The 19,062-nt window shown below is 47.6% G+C and overlaps 1 protein-coding gene across 1 annotated transcript in view; it reads left to right on the top strand.

Moving 5' to 3' along the window:
• Window positions 1-19,062, top strand: part of ISY1 (ISY1 splicing factor homolog) — a 574,895-nt gene that overhangs the window by 249,619 nt on the left and 306,214 nt on the right. Inside the window, exon 8 of the mRNA XM_069643951.1 lies at window positions 6,184-6,306. Within this exon, the coding sequence (XP_069500052.1) occupies window positions 6,184-6,306 (123 nt within the window). The remainder of the gene's footprint in view (window positions 1-6,183; window positions 6,307-19,062) is intronic.

Below are 19,062 nucleotides of genomic sequence, written 5' to 3' on the forward strand. Positions count from 1 at the left end.
AAAAGGTGGAGCAAGAGAGCACAATACGAGCAAGGCAGACCGCACGACAAGACAGCTATCCAGGCCTGGCAGTTCAAGAGGAGGAGAAAGGTGGCGAGTATCTAGAGGCTGACGAGGAGACACACGATTTTGCCCTTTTTCAACGGAGACCCACAAAACCTCTGCAGAGGGAATCGTAAGACTGAGGACAATCTGAGCGAGGGAAACTCCTTCTACTGTGGTACCGGCCTTGACTCCAGTTACGAGGAAAGCCAATCGGTTCATCACAGCCGATGAGTTGAGGGGAGAGCCGATAAGAGCCTTGCTGTGGTGAATGAAAGACGCAAAGTGGCAAGTTGAACCAAGTTTAAGGAACTGTAAAAATGTTGAAGAGAGACCAGCTGCAGATTAAATTGGCACCACGTGGGTGCTAACACGAAAGACTCTGGTTGATCCACGTTTGAAACTACAGATACCAGAAGACCGTAGGAGAGCCGCCAAGATAGGTCAAGCAAAATCCCTGTGCAGTTGAAAGCCTTTGACCTGCAAACTGTGAGAAAGCAAGGGAAGTGAATCCCGCAAACATTGAAACCAAGTGTGAATGTGAAGTTGGCAAGAGTGAACCCAACGGAGTGATGTCCACTGGAAATGTTTAAAAGACACCAAGGAAAAGCCATAGTGAACCCGGTGGAGGGAGGCTAAAAGTAAAGAGGGGTCAGCACCCAGAAGAGGGGATCCCATGTGTGAAGAACCCTCAGCCTTAAGTACATTTTTCTTCTTTTTATTTTATTTTTATTTGTAAAGGGCACTAACAGCCCATAGGCATCGAAGCACTGTTGCAAGGAAGTGTCTTAGTTACAGGAACAGTTCATTGCTCAGGGTTACACAGGGGTACACTGAGCATAAGGCCTAACAGAGTAGGACGTAGGTGGTGGTTGCAAAGGTTACAGTATCATATTATACAGTGAAGGTTATGCAGCAGCAAGGCAGCGTTATACAAACAACAACGTTTTTAAAGCTTTGCAAAATCAAGGGGAGTGAACCCCGTGAAAGAAAAGGACCACCATAGTGAACCCGGTGGAGGGAGCCTGGTGAATGCTGGAAAAGCTGTAGTCAACCTGGTGGAGGGAGGCTCAAAGCAAAGAAGGGTCTGCGCCCGGAAGAGGGGGACCCAGAGGAGAATCAGTCACACTAGAGATGCATAGAAGAGAACCTTGTGTTTGTTAGTTGTTTTAGGAATCTATCAGGCCCTCGGAAACGGGAGACACAACCACTGAAGGCCTTGATATCGATAAGGACTGTTTAAGGGTCAGCGCCCAGAAGAGGAGGATCCTGGGGTGAAGAATCCTCGCCCTAAGTAAAACCAGAAAACAAACTTTCATTTGTGTTGAAGGAACTATTGTTTTGATATTTGAATATGTCAGGCCTCGAAGGCAAGAGACTTTCAAGTGAAATGAGACTTGGCCATCGAAGGCCTTGATATCTGCAAGTGGAACTGTCATCTCGTGCTGGGGAAGCTCGAGATTGTACTGTGCTCCAAGATCCCATCTTACCGCGTGCTCAAAACGTGGGGAAGAGAGACCAAGCTACTGCATCCAGACTTAGTTTTCAAGTAATGAAAGAAGTGTTGTTAAAAAATATCCCACACCCTTTTTGTATTAGTTGTAAGTTTTGGCAAAAGGCTTCTTAGTATAGGCCCTTTTTATTTTGACACCACGTCACAAGGACTGCCTTATTTTCATTTGATGGTCGACGCTTCCTCCCATCTGAGATTTAGGTATAGAATAGGCATTTTTCCAACCTACATACTGTTTAATGAACACCCTTGAACTGTGATCACTTGTCTATCTTTACTGTTGCCACCATGAGTTTCTTACACCACCTACATGAATATTGTACTTTGGCAGCATTTCAGAAGATCAGAAATGTATGGGAGGATGGTATTCATTAGTAGGACAGTTAATTACCTTTGCCAACGTCCTCTTAGCTACTTCTAAACAAATTGAAATCCTGTGATTATTAACAACTGTAGCTATTCTCTTTTCATAGCTGTTCTGCCATTTCATTTGACCTCGGTGGAGCATGTCAAATTGGGCAGAACTGATGTATTGGGCACGTGTCACAGCTCCATATATATATATATATTAGATCACATGCTGTGCATAGGCCGACATCTAGTGGAAGCTGCAGAGTATTAGTTTGTTTTTTTAAAACTCGATAAGGAGCGTCAAACTAGGGCGTGCCAGTAATACTATCCCTAGTGTGACATCCCATGTACCCTCACGCGTGTAGGACCCTCAGATTGTTTTTTCCGCCATACTAGTCGGACGCATGTTGCAGAGTTGGCCTTTCCATCAGAGGAAAGAATTCGGAATCTGTTGCTGCATATTCCTCAATATCGGGCCAGTCGCCAAATAAGGGTGCGGAAAGCGATGAGTTTGCTACGCATGATGCCATCTTGCATTTACCTGGTTCCCGACGCGCGCCTGCGCATGCGACCCATGCAGGAATGATTGGCGAAACAGTGGTCTCAAGCAAGTGGTCAGTGGGACGATCTAGTGGTAGTTTCGCCAACAATAGTACAAATTCTTTGCTGGTGGACAAGAGAGAATTTTACGAAGGGGGAATCCTTCTACGATCCAGAGATTGATACAGGCCCTTGTCACAACAGATGCCTCCCTAGCAGGGTGGGGAGCCCACTACCTTCACCACACAGCTCTGGGTCTCTGGTCTCACACAGTGGCTCAGAACCACATCAATCTGCTCGAACTTCTGGCAGTCTTCAGAGCTTCGCGCATTCGAACCCCTCCTATCCAAACTGTCGGTGCAGATCCTAACAGACAGCACAACGACGATGTTTTACTTAAACAAACAAGGGGGCACTTGTTCGCCAAATCTGTCCAAGCTTGCCCAGAAAATTTGGAAATGGGCACTCAAACGGAAGATTTACCTGTCATCCCAACATGTTCCAGGGAATCTCAACTCTCTAGCAGATGCTCTGAGCAGGGATCCCCTTCCAGAAGAACACGAGTGGACACTACACAAAAGTCGTAGGAGACCTCTTCCCCACTAAAGACCTATTCGCCACAAGCGAAAACAGGCAATGCCCAGATTTCGCATCCAGGTTCCCCCAGCCAGGCTCCAAGGGGAGCGTCCTATGGATGTATTGGTCAGAAATGTTTGCCTACGCTTTTTCACCAACCCCTCTGATGAAGAAGGTGGTCAACAAAATCCACAGGGACGCTCATCCTAGTTGCTCCTATGTGGGCGAGACAACCGTGGTACCCACACCTTCGCAGATTAGTGGTGTGCGACCCCATCAAGCTCATGTGCCGGTACACCCTATTCTCCCAGCACGAGGGCCTAACAGTGCATCCTCAGCCCAACTCAATGAACTTGGAGCATGGCTCCTGAACACATAGAGTTCGGGCATCTCAATTTACCCCAGAGATCTATAGATATCTTGAAAGAATCAAGAAAACCTAACACAAGACACTGTTACTATGACAAATCGAAACTATTCGTTATTTGGTGCCAGAATAAGCAAATCAACCCAGTTGATTGTACTCCTAATGTCGTCACCTATATGCTCCACCTATTGGATGCAGGGTGTTTAACTCACTTAAAGTACACCTGGCAGCTTTATCAGCCTACACCACTTCCTATAACAAGGTGTCATGGTGGAAAGTGCCAGTTGTTAAAGCATTTATGGAAGGGGTAAAGAGACACCACCCTCCAATTTGTAACCCACCACCAGGTTGGGACCTAATGTGGTACTTGCTAAGCTCATGGGACCCCCCTTTGAGCCCATGTGCAAAAAAACACTTGACTTATAAAACTGCCTTCTTAGTTGCCATCACATCCATAAGAAGGGTCAGGATCCTTTCTTTACTGTTCATAAGGATAAACTGGTTTTACGCACTCGCCCTAGGTTTTCACCTAAATTCATTTCCAAATTCCATGTTAACCAATCCATTGAGCTACCGGCCTTCTTCCAAGAATCCAAAAGCTCTTCTGGGGTGAAACTCCACACACTAGATGTGAGGAGAGCGGTCCTCTACTATGTAGACAAGACCAGACCGCTAATAGACAGATCAACTGTTCGTCTCCATAGCTCTAGGCAGAGAAGGAGATCTCTTCTCAAAGAATGCCATCTATAGATGGTCTGATGTATCCAACTGCACTATTCCCTCTCAGATAAAACACTGCCTTTTACGCCAAGGGCCCGCTCTACAAGAGGTACTGAGCCACTCTGGCTTTCATTGCAAATGTACCCCTTAACAGCATTTGCAAAGCAGCTACATGGAGCTCTATTCACACCTTTACTCAGCACTACTGCATTGACACTCGTTCCAAGACAGATACTCAAGTGTGACAAGCAGTTCTAAGACATGTATTTGCTCATGACCCTTCTCACATCCCACCTCCTTCTTGAAGGGACCCCTTCGGGACCCTCGCATATGGAAACAAGGCACAATCACCACACACGAACTGATACGACAGACACAAGGTTGTATTCCCAAAAGCTAGGGTTTATTGCAAAGCAAATAGTCTCAGTTGGCCAACTGGATCTCACGCCCCACGACGTGTTTCCAGACCCCGGGGGACGCAAGAGCGTGCAAATCGTACAACAGTTACATATATACAAAGCAAGCATCTTACAATCAGTGGTGACACATTCAATACCGCCCATAATGTATTTCCTTTGAATTGGGTTCGATGATTGACAATTGTGACGAGTATGACACCTTCAGACATTTATTTAACAACAGTTTGCAATTTCATGAGCCTGCAGACACAATTCTTTGTTTTAGGAACACACTGCTTCTGTTCTCTGCAAGCAAGCTGCGTTTAGGAGAGAGGCACATTCCAGGCCTCGCTATCTCCTGGTTTCTATTCGTGTACTGAGGGTCAACTCGCTCTCCAGGGCTCTACAGGGCTCAGGGGAGGGAGGCCGTAAAGGAGAGCATAATTCAAACCATTAAATTTTCATTTCTAATATTTCTACTGCATTAGCGAGAATAGCTAGCATCTGTGTAATGATTAAATGCCTTCTTGCTTACTTCCAAGGATTTGTGAGGGAGGAGACCGGGCATTTCTGTCTGGGTCGCTGCGTTATGTTTCAACAAGTCTCTCGCGGCCTTGCTCTATGCATGAACAATAATGTACTTGTGGAGCAGAATAGGTTTTCAGCAAAGCAGTTTTAACAGAAGGCAAGAGGCAAAGGTTAGGAAACAAAATGGCGATTTCAATCACTTCAAAATGGCCGCACTTTAGTCAAGCTTATGGCTATGTATTTCTAGTTCTAAACACATGAGGCGGTTGGTCTTCGGACAACAGAATACATTGCCTCCATCTTTGAGGGGTGTCTACTTTTTCTGAACTGACAAACACTGCTCGCTAATCTATGCACAGCATGTGATCTAAGCAGATGCCACAAGCCTCAGAAGGGATACATTACTCACCGTAATCGTATTTCTGATGCTTGTGTCTACTTAGATTCACATGCGCCCGCCCTTCCTCCCCTCTGAGAGAAGGCGCATGGATGCTTGTAGTCTTATCTATCTATCTGCTTGGATACTCTGTACTCGCGCTACTCCTCATGCTACCTTCTGTCCGAAAAAATACAATCTGAGGGTCCTACACGCGTGAGGGATCATGGGTACATGGGACGTCACACTAGGGATAGTATTACTGGCACGCCCTAGTTCGACGCCCCTTTTCGAGTTTTGAAAAACAAACTGTAATACTCTGCAGCTTCCACTAGATGTCGGCCTATGCACAGCATATGAATCTAAGCAGATACAAGCATCAGAAATATGATTACGGTGAGTAATGTAGCCCATATATACCTGCCACACCTGATGAAGTATTATTCGTGTCCCAAATACCTGCCACATCATACCCAACACCGCTGTTGTCCATCTCACCATGATGTAGCTGGTCTGAAGCCACATCAGCACCTGGTGTTTGCTTAAAATTGGCCAGATCCAATAGCCACCTGGAGCAGTTTCAAAAGGTGAGTAAACTGTGAGAGAAAGAGCAGCTGCATCAGAAAGAACATTACAGAAGGTAGGAATTACTTATTTACTACCACAATTTGCTTGTATCAAGTATACTGTCTTCTATTTCAGATGACTAAAGTATTCTAAATAATGCCTTTGATATATGTAAAAGAGAAATGACTGTTAAAATTCCCTCCAGCTCTACCTCCACCCCGCAAAACTCGAGCAGAGCTTATGAAAGATATTGATGCAGAGTATTATGGCTACAGAGATGAAGATGATGGTGTTCTGGTGCCTTTGGAGCAGGAGCATGAAAAAAAAGGTAGGTGCAGTTGCGAATTGTGTAACACTATTAAGTTTGTCCATTAAATAGCATTCCGCAAATCTAATTTTCACTTAAGATACAAACGTATGATTTTTATTTATTATTTATGACTCCCTTTGCTTCAAATGTTGGATAGATATCTCCTAATGCTTATTTATAGATTGTCCCCAATGCACACACAGAGGTAAGTTCATGTAGGTTTGTTGTCCGACGTCAGTTAGCTTGGAGAGCCGAAAAGTAGCTTGCAGTAGATGTTATCAAGCTAGCCAGGTGTGATGCTGTAAATGCATTGGAGTTACAGGGCCTCCTTGTCCTTGTCCTATACATCATTATTCTCTGTCTTAGGTTTATTTTCTGCACAGGAGTCCAGTGTTGACCTCTGGCAGTAGAGCTCTTTGTGTTCTTGGTGAACAGTACACATGGGATGTTGTTAGGGTGCCCGTGGGTAGGGGTACAGCACTGTACTCCTAGTTGCTGGTTTTGGGCACATGTGCGTTTCCCACAGAGCAGGGTATGGGCTGGTGGCAGCTACATGCTTACATGACAGTGACTGTAGGTATCCTCCATTTTTGGGACCTCTTCTTTGCCTTAGCACCTTGTTTCTCAAGGTTCTGAGAAGTCCTGGCTCTGTTCTTTCCCTGAATAGTTATTTGGTGGAAGAACCATATATGGTTCTGGGGCTGCCTCCTGCCATGCTGGCTGGAGTCTTCCTAGGGACCGCTTGTTGTGGGTACACCGTTGGGGTGGAGCCTACCTGAATGGAGTGAGTAATCGGTATGCATTCTGAGTTGTGTGTATCTAGTTTTGGTTGTGTGACACAATGCCTGATCCAGCCATGTCTGAAACTGAAATGAATGAAGTGTGGTGCACTGAAAGGCTGGGGAGTAGCCCAAAATCCACTTTCTGTGTTGCTGTCTGTGAATAGCCTTGATGCCTGTGAGGGTGCTGCCTGCATAAATGTCTGTGTGTCTGTGTCTGACCCTGGCTCAGCCTGAGTGAATGGGGAAACCTGAAGCTGAAGTCATTTTAAGCTTGCATCCTGGAGTCCAGTTGGAGGAGGTTGTCTACGGCTACATCTCTTCACTAAATCCAAAAACTGCTGTGCTGACTCAAGGACTGAACCAGAGAGGACTTGGATTGGCAACCTCTTCCCGAGCTACAAGGGAACATCGTGCAACTGCTGATCTTCACCCAAAGTGTCCTAGAAGCCAGTCATGTGTGCCTGCCGTCCGCAGAAGGGCTCTTTGTGGGTCCAAAGGGGAGTGCCCGAACCTCTTGGAGCCAACATCTGTGTCGCCCAGGGTCCGGAAGAGTGTTTGTGACTGCTGGAAGCTAGGTTTGCTGAGTATCGCCCAAAAGGGGGTTGCCTGGCATAGGACTGCTTGATACCCAAAGCTGCAAATGTTCCAAATCTCTTGAGAATCCTTCAAGGGGCATCCTTACCATGACATTTGTCCACTTGTCCATGCCAGAGAAATCTCCAGGGTCGCTACCTGCAGTGGAGTGTCTGCCGGTGGGTTTCCTGCCACCAAACTCCAAAGAAGACTGGCCGAGTGTCCAGACTTGCTGAGGGTCCAGTTGGCTCCAGTCCAGTGGTCGTGTCCAGGTCGCCATAAGCCATCCTGAGGCCCATGCTTCGACTTCAGCACCGAAGAACTGAAAGGCAGTAAAATGCAAAATCTCGAAGCCCGACACCTACTTCTGGCACCAAGGGTCGTCTTCAGCCTGGCCTGGTCGGGGTCCACAGCCAGTTTCACCTTCGTTTGACATCCACAACCAGAGTAATGATCCACCGCCAATGGATACCACCATGAAGACAGAGTGATGCCTTTGCAACACTACCTGATTCCTTTCTTCTTATCGCCATGGACATCCCAGTGACTCCTCCTTCCAAAGGAGGTCCATCCTCAAGGGGTCTCGTCGAGTAAGGCCAAGAAACTCAACGTCTTTGCCTGCTAGGGCACCCATGGTACTGTGACGAGGAAGAGCATCTTCAATCCTATGGAAACATCCAGGGGTCCCAGATTCGACTTGGATCCTGTTCTCCTGTAACTTCCCAGGTACTTTGGGGTAGTGGGTCCTGTAGAAAAAGAAGCCGAGCAATATTGAACATATTTGGATAGGGCTGTAATAGTCAAGATAAAGTACACCATAACCTTTTCCATACAGGTTGCCCAGGTGTGGGGGGGTTGGGGGGTGAATCCTCAAACAGTATTGCCTATCTACTTTAAAGAAAGCATTCTGCCAATGTTCCTAATCTAGCCTGCCGTCCTCCAGTAATGTCTTTGCATTATCCAATGCTTTATGATTCCTATGCTTCTAAATAACTGTAAGCAGTTGGAGCATTGTAAATTGAACCTGAAGTATTTTATGGTAACACCGGGATGTGTATATGTTTGCTATTATTAGGATAGTGTTACTAGAGTACAAAGTGAGTTATTTATTGATGTGTATATTTACTTTTTTATTTTTTTTAAACGATTTTATTAATTTTAGTCAAACAAAACAGAAATACAACCAAACACGCAGTGCATTTTGAAACAAAATAATTATATTAATTCTCAATCTTGGTCACTGCATCCCCCCCCTCCCCTCCCCTTCATGAGCCTGTGTCTGTTTATCGTTCTCAGTGTCTGCCGCACGCGGCGGGGTCTCGCTGCCTGTAGATTCTGCCCAATCTTGTATTGCTCCACACAATCCCGCTATTAATAATTTCAATGCCATCAGGGTCCCTGTCTCTTCCTCCCCCTACCATGTTCGACTCTTGCCATACCATTGTTTCTGCCTCTGCCCATTTCTGTAACTCCTTCCACCACACCTCCACCCGTGGCCTATGACAAGTCTTCCATCCCATGGCAATCCTACGTTTAGCAAGCACATACGCCAGATCTTTCAGTTTACCGACATGCTTAAGTTTTGATGATCTGGGGAACCCTCCCAACAAGCAGGCCCAAGCTGTATCTATGAGTAACGTGACCCCCTTCTCGGCTAGCTTTTGTGCCACTTCTCCCCAGAAACGCTCAATTACTGGGCATGACCAAAACATATGTGTCATATCAGCTTTCTCCTCGTCACATTTGGGGCACGCTTGTCGTCCAGCGTTTTCAAACTTGGATATCCTCATAGACGTCATATATGCTCGGTGCGTTATATATAATTGTATTTGCTTTAGTCTGGCATTCCTTGACACCTTCTTATGATATCCCAGTGCCCGTTCCCACATCCCATCCTCTATCGGAATTCCCACTTCCGCCTCCCAATCTAGTCTCAATTGCGTCAAGTCCTTCCCCAACCTTGGACATCACCATCTCATACAGCCTCGAAATCTCATGCCCCCCCATCTGATATATCATATATTGCCTCTATGATGGCATCCGGTTTTTCTGCTAATACAGTTTCGGGCCACATCTCCCGAATTCTCTGCACAATTCTGTGGTATGTGATGTACTGGCCTGCATGCAATCCTGTTTCCTCTACAAGGGCCTCAAAGTCCAAAATGGCCCCTGCCTGCAAGACATCTCCTAACGTTACTAGCCCCACCGATTCCCAATGGGTCGTGATTATTGCTCTTAACTGCATATCTCCCCCTGCCAACGCGACTAGCGGTACCTGCGGGGAACATGGGAATGGGTTCTCCATCAACCGGCACGCCCGACGCCACATCTGCCACCCAAGCATCATCATCCTAGGGCGCTCTCTCATTTCAGACCTGGGCAGCCAGATCATCTCTCTTAAGTAAAATGGGGCACAATGATGTCCAAATAATCTAGATTCAGGGGTCGCCTCGTCTGAGAGCCACTGAGCCACATATTGCAGCTGACTTGCTACGTAATACACCTCAAAATTGGGCAGTTTTATCCCCCCTTTTTCATAAAAATTTTGCAGCTTCCACAACGCCACTCTGTTCCGTGTGCCATGCCACAAGAAATCCCTACACATACTTTTCAAGTTTAGCAAAAAAACTCTTGGGTATCATGTATGGAATGTTGCTGAAGTAATGCAGAAGCCTAGGCAGGACCACCATTTTTAGCATTGCACCCCTTCCCATCATTGCTAAGGGCAACTTCACCCAAAATTGCATACACTTCTCGATTTTCTTGAGTGCCACCTCAGTGTTATGCCTGTGCTCCTCCTCCACCGTATGGTATATGTCTAGCCCAAGATATCGGAAAGAACTAACCTCCCATGGTATTTGTAACACCGGTAACCGTCTCTTAGGGGTCCCCTTATAATCGCCTAGCGGAAACATACTAGATTTTTTGGGATTCACCGCTATCCCAGACATCCCTGCATACCTCGCCATCACCTCCAGTATGTACTGGAGATTTTCTTCCGGATACCTCAGGTATAGCAAAAAGTCATCTGCGTATAAGGAGATCAAATGTCACTCTCTCCCCACTTCAATACCCATCGTATCATATTGCTGTCTGAGGTATATTGCTAGGGGCTCCAGGGCTAATATATAGAGCATCGGGGACCAAGGGCACCCCTGCCTAGTGCCTCTACTAAGTTGCCACCTCTCAGATATTACTGAACCCGTTCTAACTCTGGCCAGTGGCTCACTATACAGCATCTTCACCCACCTCATATAACCAGGCCCCATACCATACTTCTCCAAGGCCGCCAGCAACCACGGCCACTTGACCGAGTCAAAAGCTTTGACCGCATCTAAGGACACGATCGCCATTTCGCCCTCAGCCGTACCACCCCACTCAACAACTTGTCGGAGTCGACTATGATTATGAGTTATATTCCTATTCGGGACGTAGCCCGTCTGCAGAGAGTGATTAGCAAGCTAATACACCATGACCAATCTGTTTGCCAGGACAGCCGTCAATATCTTGCTGTCCTGATTCAACATCGAGAGAGGTCTGTAAGAGCCGCAGCTGTGTGCAGGTTTATTAGGCTTGGGAAGCGGTATTATGACCGCCTCTCTAAGTGATTCTGTCAACCGTCCCACCTCAAACGCTTCATTGAGCATTTCTAACATTGGGGGGAGCACTTCCTCCCTGTATGTCTTATAGAATTCACTCGGGAGCCCATCCGCCCCGGGGGTCTTGCAAGTAGGTAGCTGCCTCACCACTTCTTCTAGCTCCTCCAGGGTGATTGGTGCATCCAGCTCCTCCCGTTCCTCCTCACTTATCGTGGGTAATCCTATATTTTCTAACGTATCCATTATCTCCTCTCGGCTGCCCCCCATCTTGTCTGCATACAACGCTTTATAATATTCTGCAAACTCCTCATTGACACCCTCTTGGGTGTCCGCTACGCTGCCATCTTCCCTGCCATTATCTGATCGGGGATCTGGGTGCCTCGCTCTTGTATAGCCATCCTAACAACCGTCCTGTTTTATCCCCTCCTGCATGTTGTCTCTCAATGTACTTTTTATCATTAAGATTGCAGAGCCTCTCCCAGTGTTCCGCACATTTCTGCTGCAGCCCAGCTACCCGTTTCGTATCTTCGCGTCCGCCCTTTAATACTCCCTCAAGTTCCTCCTCCGTCCGTCGTAGGTCAGCTAGAACTCCGCCCTGCAGGCCCTTTGATTTCGCTATGGCAACCCCTCGCATCACTACTTTAAAGGCTTCCCATAACGTGCTTGCCGAGTCAATGCTTCCCGTATACTCAAAGTAATTGGCAATCTCCTCCCTTATATCTTCTCTAAAGACTGGATCCTTGAGCGCCTCAGCACGAAGGCACCACGTCGGGATCCGCGCCCTCTGGGGGCAGTACTGCCACCCCAGAACCAACGGCGAGTGATCTGAGAGGACCCTCGCCTTTTATTCCGCCTGAGTAACCTCTGCCATCACATCCGACGTGGCAAAGACGTAGTCCAGCCTCGTATGTAGCTGTTGTGGGGCGGAGTAATGTGAGTATTGCCTTTCTTGGGGGTATTTCGTTCTCCACACATCTGCCAGACGAAAGTCATCTAGCAGTGTCTGTAGTGCTTTCGCCGCTGGGGAAGGTCTATCAGTCTTACCATCCGATCTATCTACATTAGGATTCAGTACACAGTTAAAATCACCACCCCAAATCACTGCGCTACCCATACAGATGCCGAGGTTGGCACTCAGTCCTATAATATGCTGCCGTATCCCGATTGGGGGCATATGTATTTACAATGCTTATCTCCTTATTCTCCACCAACCCTCTAAGCATAACCATCCTCCCATCCGTCTCCGCCACCTCCTGCAATGGTTGGAACGGAACATGTGGCGCCACCCAGATTAGAACTCCCCTGGCATATGCAGAGTATGTCGAGCCCACCACCACTCCTTTCCATTTCTTAACAATCAGTTCCATCTTCTCCCGTGTAAGATGCGTTTCCTGCAACTGCGCAATATCTATCCTCTGTCTTCTCAGATATAGCATGACCTTGTTCCTTTTCAAGTAGCTAAGTCCCCTGACATTCCACATGATTATATTAAGATCCCCCATAGCCCATTACCGTCCCTCCTACCTACCTCCAGCAGATCCCACACTCCCGCGCGACACAGATTCAACCATCCACTTCTACTATATAGGCTCATTAGGTTTGCTTCCCAACGCCCCTTAACTCCAAACACCCCAAACTCCCTTATCCCCATCTCACCCTCCCCCCTTCCCTTCCCCCAACTTCACCCTCCCCAACTGTTGCCCAGCTCCATACCTGGATCTCAGGCACCCCCGCATCTAGCCCTTTCTGGTACAGCCCGTACTCGCGGCTCAGCAGGGTTAGGCCGCCCTATTGGCCGCCTGTCTACTAAGTCTCGGGGGTAGGTAAGTGCGATCCTGCCGCTCCTATTTGTAAAAGGTTACTACGCCCATTACCTCAATTTCCTTTAGCTGTTAACATGCTATATTCCAGTCCCATAAAGTCACAAAGTTCGAGGGCTACGCCATGTCTATCCAGCAATACAAGACACTATATCCGGGCTCCCCACTCACCCCCTCTCCCTCAGGGTACATGACATAGTGTCTTCACTTATCGTGTGCCTAGGGGTCCTCTTCCTCGTTCCGCGCCGGGCAGCCCTGCAGGTCCAACCACGAATCCACATCCTCCGGGGAGTCAAAGAACAGCGCTCTGCCTTTGTGTAAGACTTTCAACTTTGCAGGGTACAACATGTATTTGATGTCCGCCGCACGTAGTCTTCTCTTGACCGCAACATAACTATATTGCTGCCTCTGTACCAACATGGTGTAGTCGGGGTACGCCGTAACCTTGGAAGAGGCCCTCTCTATCGTGCCTCCCTTGCTAAAGTACTCCAAGATCTTTTTCCTGACTCTATAATTCAAGATTTTCGCAATTATTGGCCTCTGTGGAGCACCAGGCCGTGGTTTCCTCATGAGGGCTCGATGTGCCCGCTCAACCGTGAACCCCTGCGAGAGTTTGTCCGCTCCCACTTCCTGCAGGATCATGGTCTCCACGTAATCCGTGGGGTCCTGGCCTTCTTCTCCTTCTGGCAGGCCAACCAGTCGGATGTTATTCCGTCTTGCCCGTCCTTCCGCTTCCTCCACCCTGTTTTCGAGGTTGGCAACCTGCTGCTTAAGCACGTGGACCTCTTTCGCGTTGTTCGTGCTTACTTCAGTGTTGGTCTTCACTGCACTTTCCAGTCCGCTAATCCTTTCCGCTAGCGCTCGAACGTCCTGCCGCAGCAAGGTAACTTCAATCCCTACGGCATCTATTTTATTTTCCAGGGCTGTCCGCAGTTCCGCCATCGCCGTGCCCCACTTGATTTTCACCTGCAGGGGGGTCATCCCCCGATGCCTCTCCCGTCTTTTGGGTCGAAGTTGAAGGGGTCTGGTGTGCCTTTGCATAGTTATCCATAGTGGGTTGTTTACTCCTGGACTTCGACCCTTTCACAGACATATTGCCTACTTGCTGCATCTAACACCGGCACACCTATGTCACTGTAACTGCACCATTCCAGGCAGTGTTTGATGGTCTCGGTGGGCCACACCGTCAGGCTCAGTCCGGGAGTGGGCTGCTTCCTCTCACGTATCCTCCTTCTGCCCCGTTTTCAGTGGCGCGCTTCTGGGGCCCGCGCTCCTAGCGGTATGAACTTTCCAAGTGCTGCCACCACAAAAAGGATTCCTGTCGTGTGCCCTCTTGTTGTATTGCGGCCTTTACAATCCGCCCCCACCGTTCATGTGTTCCGCGCCAAACGTTCCAATATATGCAAGTGATAGTCAGCTCCTTTTGAAGCTCTCTGCGCACTCTGGTGCGCACGGTTGTAACTAGTAATCACAGTGCATCCATGCCGCACAACACGAGTCTTTTACGGAATGTCTTGGTCCTGGGTGGGGTCTGAACCTGGACACGTGATACAGCCAGGCCAGCTTCCACTGCACTATGGTGCGCTGTCGTTGCCCAGTCGATCGGCTCCAATTGCAGCCTGTTGTTAATGTGGGCAGTACTTAATGCACAGTCACTGCTATGGAAAAAGCAGTTGATGTGTTACTCCATCCAGTGTACTGCGGGCTCGGCGCATCGGGTCGTGTGTCTTGGGCATAGGCTTAACGTTGCTGCCCACGACCCATAGGACCACACCACCTACCAATATGGGCCACTTAACGTTATTGGCTTCTGCCCGCTTCCCCGGCCGCAGCCCGCTCGTGCAGTCACCGCGACCAGCGATCTTCACGCGCTGCTCCGCTTCATGAACGGGCGCGAGTCTCCCAACCACAAGATCCGTCTGCAGGCGCTGCGCAATGTCTGGGGGGGCACTGCTTCTTCTCTCGCAGCACAGAGCAATGAGCGGCTGCGCTCACCGCCGGCACAGCAGAGACTCGTTGTTTCCTTCAGCAGCGGGGAGCCTCCTCCGTTCACAGCGCTCCCTCATAAACAATGTAGCAGTCGCGGCTGTTACTTGTATCCGAGCTCCAGATACCCATAAAACACAAGGCGAGGTTTTCCCATCCTCACTGCAGGCAGCCACTTCGCTCGCGCACCGTGCCCTCCAGCAGCAATCCGATTTCTATAAGGCTGCAGCGCCGCTCCCTTTGTTGTCCGCCATTTTGGCAACAACGTTGCAATGCGGCCGCCACACGAAAAGTCAATTATCTGTCGGTCTGCAGATCCGGGCAACTTGCCTTTCAGGATTCCATGTGTAAACACTTTCCAACACCCTTTTCTTTCGTTTCAAGCCTCGGATGGCATTTTTGTAGCGTAGTTCCACGGATGTTTGTCGGATCATCAGGAGCACTGCACGGAGACACAGCCTAGTCCATGGCTGGCTAGCCACGCCCCCCCACCGATGTGTATATTTACTTGAACCTTATTTGATATAAAAAAAACTGTGTTATCACATAACATAGTGTGTGGACATTCCTTTGTTGATTCACTGTACTTAAGAACCAGCCTGCATCACCTCGGTTGAGTCTCAGCCTTGGTTACTTGTCAATTGCTACCACATAGACTTTGTCTGGGGTGCTCTACTTATACCCTAACTGAACTACAGATACCCCCTCCAGTCTTTACACCAGGCTCTTCTGTGCAACTTGCAGGAGCTAAATAGGTCGCAGCTCCATTCAATTTCGAACTCTGCAATGTTAGGGAACCTTCAGATTCCCTTAAACCACTCCAGAAGGCAGCTGTCATGCCTACCTACGGAAACTACCCCATGCGACGCTAAGGTTATAAACCTAAAACACACACATCACGAAGGCTATACTAAACAAGCTGCTGAGGTATCGACGCCCAGCAACTCTAGACCTGGCGAGACACACAAACGTTCAACGCACATTTCCGGCGTCCATGTTGAAAAGAAAAAAAGTCAACATAAGCGCTGCGCATCGAGTGATTCTCACTCATCCCAGCTTCTGAAAGTATCCCAGGCCCGGAAACAAGCTTCTTTGGAGCTGATTAAAATGTCAGTGGAAAAAACACATAATCCTAGTCTTACTGAGCATCAGGGACCCTCATCAGATGCCCTAAGAAGGAAAAATGCCCGTCAGCACTCTGACTCTGAAGATGAGAACATTGTTTTCCCAAATCAATCCCAAACAACCACATGGACTGAGGTGTTACAGAAAACAATGGCCAAGATAGCTCCCTTCATGGAGTTTCTTGATAAGCACCCCATTAAAAGGAAACTCATTATCTCTAAAGACTCTGTCCCATCCAAAGTACACTGATATACATTGGAGGAAGATCAGGGTCTTGAACCCGAAGCGTACCCAATGCCTTCCCCCGATAATATCGACCCCCACACCCTCAATTTTGTCATCCTCAACGGACAACTAAATCTTATATAATATTTTAAAAAGGGCAGCAGAGCATTTTATTATACAAACACATGAGCCCGAGGAGGAAATGCATGAGTCTGAGAATTTATAGAAGAATTCCTAAAAGAGAAGGCACAAATTGGCCAGTATATACCAGTATTTCAATCTCTAAAGAGGAAGATAACACTGGTTACCCGAGCTCATACAAAAGCGGTTAACCCCTGTATTGAAAAAAGATTTAAGCCTGTGCTGGTTGATCCACTTTAGAGGCCACCTTCTGCCAGACTGACTTGTGGTAACCACTAAACGTAATAGAGAGGTAACTCCTCTGGCCTCTACCGAGACCCCATCTGATAAGGGCAGGGAACAGATTTATGCTCTGGGGAAGAAGATCGCCACCTCCGCCGCAAACAAGACATGTGTTGCTAATTTGTCATCTAATGGCTAAATATAACGGGTCAATGGGACGAATGGAGGAACTAATTAAAGAGGTCCAAGAACCATTAAAGACACAAATGGGAATATTTGGCAGGAAGGCAAACGCAAGGGACCATCATTAAATGGCATGCTTAGCTGCGAGGTGCATGGTTCAGACCCGAAATAGAGGCCACTCTCCTAGACATGCCAGAGTTTTGGAACCCAAGATTTCCCAAGGACAGCATCTCTGTCCGCCTTTGCATCAGACTCTGGCAATTGATTTTCAAACCAAAGCTAGCAGAATCAAACACCAGCAGGATTTCAGAGACAGTTTAGACTGGGGAAAAGCTGTGGAAGAGGTCAGACTCCTAGACGGGTGTGGCCTCTGCTGCAAAGCAGTGATGCCATGGTTTAAGTTCCTGCCAATGTTACCCGGTTAGGATGTTGAATAACATCTTACAACCAGGCATGAGAGGAGACCATGTCCGACAAGTGTGTCTTGTCCGTTATAGCACAGACCAATGCCCCCAGAACACAGAAGGCTTCTACAAGCAGAGATCCCGGCACTGCTTCGAAAAAAGAGCAATAAAACAAGTCATGCAATCACCTATAAACATGGGTATTTATGCTCTGTAATTCCTTGTTCCAGAGAAAGACAAAACAAAAAGACCAGTGTTTGATCTTAGACCAGCAAACAAGTATGTAATGGCTTCTGCTTTAGAGAGACTTTCCATCAGACGTTTCTGCTTCCGTGTCCAAGGGTCCACTTTTCAGCGCTGCTTCTCCGGCTCTGATAGAGTTTATGAGCTACATGTTTGTGTGTCCAAGAGTACCCCTATGACAAGATGGGACTTATCCCTTAATAAAGGAGCGCGATTACCTGGCAACTCTAAAAATTAAAGATGCATACAATGTTCCCTGGTCATCGTGAATACCTAAGATTCAGACTGGGTCAGATTAATTCAATTCAAGGCACTCCCTTTTGTTAGCAGTGGTCACAGCACACCTGCGCAGGGAATGTGTCCCTATATAACCATACCTGGACAACTGGTTAATAACGGGGAAAAACCCAGAAGTATATTGCAGGAATACTCTGGCCACAATCAATCTTTTGCACAAACAAGGGTTCTCAAACAACAAGAAAAAACTCATCCCTAGTCCCAAGCCAGAAAAATCAATTTCTGGGGGTAATTATCAACAAAAAGATTGCATTAGTTTTCCCCACTAACAGGAGGGTTAAAAACCTACTAAATCAGATCCACTGTTTTGTAGCCAGTCGACATATAAGTCAGAAAAGCCATAAGTCTGCTCGGCATGATGGTGTCCTGTATCTTCTCGTGCTATTTGTCTGACTAAATATGCACGCTATGCAACAATGGCTAGAAAACAAGTATTGTCAGGCAGAGGGTGATTGGGTGATTGGGACCGTCTAGTGGGAGTTTCGCACACACTGGTATTGGCTCTAAGATGGTGGACCAAAGAGAGCGTGTTAAAAGGGAAACCTTTGTCAACCCGCCAAATCACCTAAACATTGCAACAGACCAGTCCCTAACAGGTTTGGTCGCTCAATGCCTGCAATTCACAGCTAAAGGGTCCCTGGTCACTCCCTCTATATAACCAACGCATAAACGTGCTGGACCTTCTAGCAGTGCACAGGGCTCTGCACTCATTCCAGAGACCTCTAAAGGGGAAAAACATTCTATTTGCAACAGCTCGTACAACAGCCATGTTTTACATCAACAAACAAGGCGGAACAGACTCCCTACAGTTGTCTAAACGCACACAGAAATATTGTGTTGACACTCGAGCAAGACATTTTTCACTGCTGTAGCAGCCAGTGTTAAAACATTTGTTTTACTAATCCTTCTACTCACCCTCCAACTTCATCAGGTACTGATAAGCAGTCTATTCAAAGCATACAATTCTAAGCAGATCCACAAGCCTCAGGCGACAAACAGAACTTACCGTAATCATCTTTCTGATACTTGTAGCTGCTTGGATTCACATGCGCCCACTCAGCCTCCAGTAAGGAACGCATGGTGGCAATAGTAGGACACACAAGTGATCACAGATCAAGGGTGTTTATCTTTCGCAAGGGTGTGAAACACATATCTAAACCGAAAATTTACCGAT

Source organism: Ambystoma mexicanum, chromosome 2p (genome assembly GCF_040938575.1).
Source record: "Ambystoma mexicanum isolate Mex_15411 chromosome 2p, UKY_AmexF1_1, whole genome shotgun sequence".
Lineage (NCBI taxonomy): Eukaryota > Metazoa > Chordata > Amphibia > Caudata > Ambystomatidae > Ambystoma > Ambystoma mexicanum.